This window comes from Rhinichthys klamathensis, unplaced genomic scaffold (genome assembly GCF_029890125.1).
Source record: "Rhinichthys klamathensis goyatoka isolate OS25496 unplaced genomic scaffold, OSU_Roscu_1.1 h1tg000281l_1, whole genome shotgun sequence".
NCBI classification, from domain to species: domain Eukaryota; kingdom Metazoa; phylum Chordata; class Actinopteri; order Cypriniformes; family Leuciscidae; genus Rhinichthys; species Rhinichthys klamathensis.
The window spans coordinates 8,774,111-8,781,379 of NW_026606800.1; the positions used below are offsets into that span (position 1 = coordinate 8,774,111).

The 7,269-nt window shown below is 43.6% G+C and overlaps 1 protein-coding gene across 1 annotated transcript; it reads right to left on the bottom strand.

Annotated features, from left to right (window-relative positions):
• Positions 1 to 1,990: 1,990 nt before the first annotated feature.
• Positions 1,991 to 7,021, bottom strand: mycn (MYCN proto-oncogene, bHLH transcription factor). The gene is made up of 3 exons (XM_056269323.1): positions 6,901 to 7,021; positions 5,592 to 6,245; positions 1,991 to 3,716 (listed from the first exon to the last, which is right to left on the bottom strand). The coding sequence occupies exons 2-3, from the start codon at positions 6,238 to 6,240 to the stop codon at positions 3,001 to 3,003; spliced, it is 1,365 nt and encodes a 454-aa protein (XP_056125298.1). The 5' UTR covers positions 6,241 to 6,245; positions 6,901 to 7,021; the 3' UTR covers positions 1,991 to 3,000.
• Between the last annotated feature and the right edge of the window lie 248 nt (positions 7,022 to 7,269).

Consider the following 7,269-nt stretch of genomic DNA (forward strand, 5'->3'; position numbering starts at 1 on the left):
TTATATATGTAGTGTAGATATTAAAATCTTTAAAATATTTATTGTGTGAAGACCTTTTTTTTTTTTATGAGTTAAAGGGATAGTTCACCAAAGAATTAAAATTCTGTCATCATTTACTCACCCTCAATTTGGTCCAAACCTGTATACATTTCTTTGTTCTGCTGAACACAAAAGAAAGTATTTTGAAGAATGTCTGTAACCAATTTTGGGGCACTATTGACTTTTTGAATTTTCATTTTTGGGTGAACTATTCCTATTAACTTTAGCTGCATATCTAATAACAATAATAAAAAATTTTTTTTACAAAAAACATAAATTCCAAATGATCAGATTTTTACCCTATAGCCTATCTGTGCAAAATATCAGGTTTGAAAATCTAAATAAGATAAAACCAGTGCTTTGTACAGTGACCAAGTCTATCAGTTTACACATGGCGGTGTGTTATTGTCTTAGCTCGAGGCTTTGTTTTTGTTTTTTTCCATAACCAGGCAGGATAAGCCATGGGCCAGATGGCACAGTGGGGTCCCATGGTTACCTCATCCTGGGGACCAAACATCGCAGACACGCACATACAGCACAGACTGTTAACCAAACAGTCTAGACGGTCCAGTTTATAATCGATGGTCTCTTATTATCTGTGTATCCCGCCAAACCTTCTTTCTCCTGTAGCCTGTACTGCAGGGGCAGAATTATAATTCAATCTGTTTATGCTGGGCCAGAGAAAAACGTTGATTGTGACACATTGGTGGGCGGGGCTTTTGTCAGCTTCCAGGCCATGTGACTGAAGTTAGTAAACACAAACCAGTTTCTCAGTCCAGCAGGATATTAGACGCACAGGTCACGATGCCCTCCTCACAAAAGACACCCCAACGCACTCTTCGCACGTACACACATGCACAAATAGAAAAAAACACACTCGCACTTGAAGTCTGCCACGCTGCAGCTGCTCCAGTTTCCATGGTAACGTGCAGAACAATGAGGTAAGAAGCTGCGGGGGCCAGTCTGAGTGTGCGCAGCGCACGCTTTCATATCCACTCGCGTCGAGAGTGTGTGCCAGCGTTTGTTTTTGTGTATGAGTGCCTGAAAGTGCATGTGGATGTGCCCTGCCGATTTCAAAATCAACTGAGAGAGAGAGAGAATTACGAGGGAGATACTCGTTCTCCTTTGTGAGAGAGGGCTTGGTCAACCAGATCTCTCTTTATAGCGAGGCAGATGGAGGGAGAAAGGCTTGACGAATGAAAAACAGGAAATGTTGAATAGAAAAGAGGGGAAAAGGCCCCAAAACATGCAGAAAATACGAGGTTTGTACAGAAAATCAATTATAGATATTAGATTTGATTCAAATTTCGTCAATTTAAGTTTACAGTACCAGTCCACACTGGTTTACTGTGGGGACTCTCTGTAGATGTAATGGTTTTTAAACTGTATATTCCCCTAACACAAACCCTACCCCTAAACCTACCCATCACAGAAAACTTTCTGCATTTTTATATAAAAAAAAAAAAAAAAAAACGAATTCTGTATGATCTATAAGCATGTTTCCTCATGAGAACCTCAATTTAGGTCCCCACGGTGACGCAAGTCCCCATGAGTCTGTGTATTCAGGTTGAAGTCCCCACTGGGATTGAAAACATGTACACACACACACACACACGTATTATATATATATATTCACACACACACACGCAGAACGTGATCCTAGAGAAAAACTACACTTGGACAGCTCCTTTTTTATGCTTTAAATGAGTGACATGGGTATTTTTATTTGACAATATGATTTAACTGTGGGTTTTTGCTTTCAAAATCATAATCCCCTTGAAAGTCATAACTTAGCGAGTTTTTTCAGGGCTGTTTGAAATATGGATGTTGCCGCCCACAGAGGGGCTTCAAGCATGTCTGAAATGCAGTTCAGCGTATAGTTTCTTAATACCTGACAGGACTCAAACCACACTAGCGGCGGTACAGAAGCACTCATCCTTTGACAACAAGCTCTTTTGTTTTCAAAATGTCTATTTATTTGTCAAAATGAGGTATTTCAAAGTGCTGTGAGTCGCAGCACTCAATGTACATTATAGAAAAGGAGAAAAAACACTTTTTTCCCAATGACCCAGTTCTATGAACCCAATACTTACAAATATATAAACAAAGAAAGAGAAAGACAGTAAAGTATAGAAGCCTTATAAATGGAGATAGAAAGAATTTTCTGTACAAAAGAAATTAAGGTAGAAAAAACATAGGATAAAAACAGGATAAAGTGATATCTACTCAGAACTCATTTTCATACGAAAATATAAGTATCAAATTTAGTATGTATCAGAAGCACACTAAAGCATAAATGTAGGAATTAGTAAAACATGTCATAACAGAGAGATTATAAGACAAAAGAATCCAAAAACGAAACAATGTGTCCTTATATTACAAAAATCCTCAAAAATGGAGGTCTTACAGTACTTGTTAAAGGTATATAAACTTCCAGTCTAGTTATTGGCAGCTTTTGACATCTTTATAAAAAAAACCAAAAGACAATAATCGTATACAAAAACAAGGCAGACTGAGTGTATGTTCTTTTAAAATCTAATCTATTTACAAAAGTGTCTGACATCAAGGTGCGCAGAGGTACATCCATGAGATCTAGCACCAGTGAGGTGTGAGAGATTATAGCCATTCGAAGTGTCTCGTGTCATTTGCTTAGTGTCCATTTTGCAGGAAGACCGTGAACGCAAAGTTCATCGACCCAATCGCGTATTGAAGACTGTGTTCATAAGGGTCTTGTCATTGAAGGGAAGTTGGGTTTACCGGTAAGCACCTTCCCTCATCGTTGTAGCGTGATTGGGGTGACAAAGTAAACCTGAAACATTCTTGACGTCAAAAAATGTGCAAAAAAGTGTCAGCAGTGAGTGTCCCTAGAATTCATTTTGAGCCGTAAGCCTTAGTGCTTTGTCGTTCGTCATTTGACGCCGACCATTAGCCGTAAGGCATTCAGCCAATGAGCGTTAAGGGTTAGCGAGTCCTGGCCTGCTCGAGCCTGCGGAGGAGCTGTTGTCGTCGGGCCTGCAATCTGTCTTTCTCCTGCTGGAGTCGGAGCTCCTGAGCCTCAAGGGAACTGACGTACTCGGTGGCCTTCTTCAGGATGACCACCTTCGCCGCCTTGTCGTTGCGGGCCAGCTCAGGCACATGGTCGCGCAGAGTGAGGAAGCTAGAGCGCAGGTCGTTGCGCCGCTGGCGCTCCAAGATGTTGTGGTTGCGCCGCCGTTCGCTGTCCTCCGAGTCGGAACATCGCGGGCTGCTGGAATCGCTCTTCCTCATGCGCTGTCCTGGTACACTGTTAGTAGGGGAGTTCGGGGAATAGCTCTGGTTCTTGCCAGTGCGTAGAGTTATAGTGCTGTTGTCGCTTCGGAGTTTCTTGCTCGGGGGAGCGCTGGGCACGTCTTGCTGGTCGGAGTAAGGGGATGGGGCTGCGTAGTTATGCTGTTGCTGGTGGATAGAGGCTGTCGCCGTCCTCTTCAGAATGAGCTCCTGTGGAGCTTTGCTCACCCCTGAGCCCAACCGCCCTCCTGTGGACGCCTGAGAGTTTGAGACGGCAGACAGGCCAGTGCCGTTTATCTTGCTGGTGATGGACCGCCTTTTCTCTACCGTGACGACGTCGATCTCCTCCTCTTCTTCGTCATCTTCGTCGTCTTCATCATCGTCATCATCGTCGTCATCTTCATCATCATCTAGAGGAAGAGAAGGAGATTTAGGTTAGCAGGTTTGTTGTGCAACCATTCCTCTGGAGGTACACAGGTATGAACAAGCGCTCTTAACGGAAACATGCCTGTGTTTTCTCTGGGTGTGTGCACAAGTTAATGTCTTTGTGTGGGCAGATGAGACAATTGCTCAATGCAATCATCTGAACACGCTCTGTCAAACACAGAGGAGCTGGTTTCTCCCCAGACTGGACCACCTTGGATTTGACTTTCTGCTTTAACACACACCCTCTATTTACGGCGTCTAATAATGGGGTTTGCAAGTACATGGGCATTTCGTCATATTTTCTTACAAAAAGCTGTTTTGCTGTCAAGTTAGACATTTCGCTTGTTGCCTTTTGGTGACACATTTTAAGTTACTGTAAGCTTAGATGGCAAAACGTCCTCAGTGTGACGCCCGAGAGCTATGTTTATGAGATAATGGACGTGATTATCAGCTAAGCCACACATGAAGACTGTTTGGCATTTACAGGAGCCCACAGCCTCTCACTTCAAAAGCTCCCTACAGGAAACCGTCTGCCAGCGTTAAGGAGAGACCAAACCAGGCAATTTAGTCTCCAACAGAACGCAGACAGTCAGTACGTTCCCCTTTTCCACTGCTTTGCCGCGAAAAGGGATAACAGCACAGGCGGGAAAAGCTAGCATTGTAATCGTGTGGTCCAATTATTCGCGGGTTTGCCGAGTAACACTGATCTGATGGTGTCTTAAGCCGCTGCCCTGGAGAAGAGCCAAGCAGACAGCTGGAGGAAAGACTCTGCTTGTTCAAAGCCGTCACCCTGTAAAGAGAGATGACCCATCATCTCTTTTTTTCCCTCCTCGTCTTTTTTTTCTTGTGATTATCATTCACTGCACCTCCCTGGAAGATTCTCTGCCTGCCAAGCTTAGCCCAATGGGTAGGAAGGGGGGTTTGTCTTTCTCGTAGATGCACACGCATGCCTCCTTTATAACATGCTGGTGCCCAGTGCCAGCTCTTATTCTCTCACCCACGTGTGATTGTCGTTTGGGATTTGCATTTGAAACAAGTCCTCATTTAGAAGGGAAGCGACTTATTGCGGGGCACTGAATTTAGGGGCTTGGCTTTTATGAAATCTGCCCTCGCTCACACACCCCAAACATCTGAGCATGTGGTTTTATATCATTAAGAGCTCTCAATCTGAAAAATAAATAAATAAATAAATATAAAAATGCTGCTTATTAAAATAACGTTTATGTTTCAAAACAATTTTGCATGTCATAAGAAACCAAATCCAATGACCTAATAAATTCCCATGGATTAATGGAGGGCAGATAAGGACATGTTTTCCTATTTAATATGGCTCAGTGACGCTATTCTCTGCATTAAATCTTTAACCAATAGCTATTCAGCCAAATGGCTCGACATCATGGACAACATCAAATATTACCGCCATCTACTGGGTATGCAGATCGAGTAGCCTATTACATAAACTCCCCATCACCGCCCACTACTAGGCTACTACTACTATTGAGTTGAGTGTGTGTGTGTGTGTGTGTGTGTGTGTGTGTGTGTGTGTGTGTGTGTGTGTGTGTGTGTGTGTGTGTGTGTGTGTGTGTGTGTGTGTGTGTGTGTGTGCGTGTGCGCGCGCTTGTGTGTGGAATACACTCTGGAATGTCACACACTAATCCGACGCAGGGTCTGTCATATGATCTTCAACAATTACCTCAATCACCACTTACAAACTAGGCCAAACTATAGACTGCCAAACTTTTTAGCAGCATCACCACCATCATAATTTGCTGCTTCTGCTCATGTCATGATCATGATTATTAATAACGGTTTTTAATACTATCTATCTTTACATTAACAGCATGTAAGGAGACGCTTACCAGAGTCGCTTGGGGTCTCCTCGGCACTGACTGGAGGCAGTTGTTGGCTCTTCAGCTGTGTCACACTTTGGCTGCTGCTGCTGCTCCCGTTTCTTTTGTTGACTGGATAAGGGAAAACCACTGTAGGGTCCACACACTCCGGTATAGAGTGGCTCATTTCAGGCGGCTTGACTGTCGTGTCTTTACCGGCTTCAGTACCGGTAGTAGCAGAGACGGCTTTCCCGAGTTTCTCATTCACCACCCGCTCCAATTTCTCGCGTGCCGAGAAGCCGCTCCACATGCAGTCCTGAATGATGATGGAATTGTCCGTAGTATCCAAAACTGAGCCGAAGAGGTCTCCGTCAGGCGCCCCCCAAATGTCGTCTTCCGGTAAGAGCAGAAGCTCGGAAGCCCAGTCCAACGGGTCCGTTAATCCAAAGCCCATTAGCGAGCAATCCTCAGCCACCGCGCCCAGCTCCCCCGGATCCCCTGGAAGCGCTGCCCGGCTCGGGGACAGAGGAGGAGTGGGCAGCAGCTCGAATTTCTTCCAGATGTCCTCTCCAGGCGGTGCAGCGTCTGGTCTGCAGAAGTAGAAGTCATCCTCGTCCGGGTAGAAACACGGCTGCAAGGAGTCAAACTCCAAATCAGAGTTCATTGTTTTAGCTGGCATTCTCCCTGTGAAAGACACAAACCGATGTGTTAGAATCACCACAGCTTTTAAAATAATTTGCCTTTGTCCCAACTTAGACACTGGGAGGTAAAACGGGAAAATGGCTAACACAAACATCTTTTTATTAAAGACTCTCATTCTGCTGTCTTTTAGGTGTCATATCACCGTCCTCATGTGTGGACATTTTCATTAGCTCATTTAAAGTTTGAACTGTAATTGCTCCATGAAGCACAAACTCTTAATATAAGAGCACATGAAGATTTGTGATCATTATTATTATTATTGTTATTATTATTAGGCTATCATCACCATCATCATTATTAAATAATGAAAATAATTAATAATAATAATAATGTTAGAATTCTAAAACAGCCTTTGTCCTAACGAAGACATTTGGGGGTAACGTGCAAAAAAAGTCACTATATTTACTGTAATAGTTCTTTACAGTAGACGCGAAGGCAAATATGTCTTTGAAGTGTCCTCTCTGCATAATTGTTTATTGTGATAGCTTTCATTAACTCGCTAAACTTTGGACTGTTATTGTTGCACGAGACACAAACTCCTTCAACAACAAGTCGTGCAAAAAGGTAAATAGCTCAGAAATCAAATTTCGCGTAAATGAAACCAGCTAGTTGACACTAAAAGACCTGGGCGCCTTACCTCTGAGTGTGTCTTGTCCCTTCTTTATCGCAGTCACTGTGCCTCCCGTTTGGAGTCGCACATCTACCGCGGCCACAGAAGACTGTTCTGTCGCTTCTGTATTTCGGACTGTGAAGTATTCTCGCTGCTGGCGTTTAGGAGATGTATTGGTTCCTCCCCCGGTGGGCGGAGCTCTGGGCGAGGTATTTGCGTTTTGTGGGACATTTGCGGTATGATTTTCTTTCGAAGGGGCATTGTTTTGGTCTGCCTAAGGTGTTTAATTTGCCGATAATCAGGGAATAGCGCACTCAGAAATAAAAGTCATCATCATGTTCAAAATACGTAGCCTATGACTTCTTTAATGCAACGCAGAAGCAGATGTTGGACATA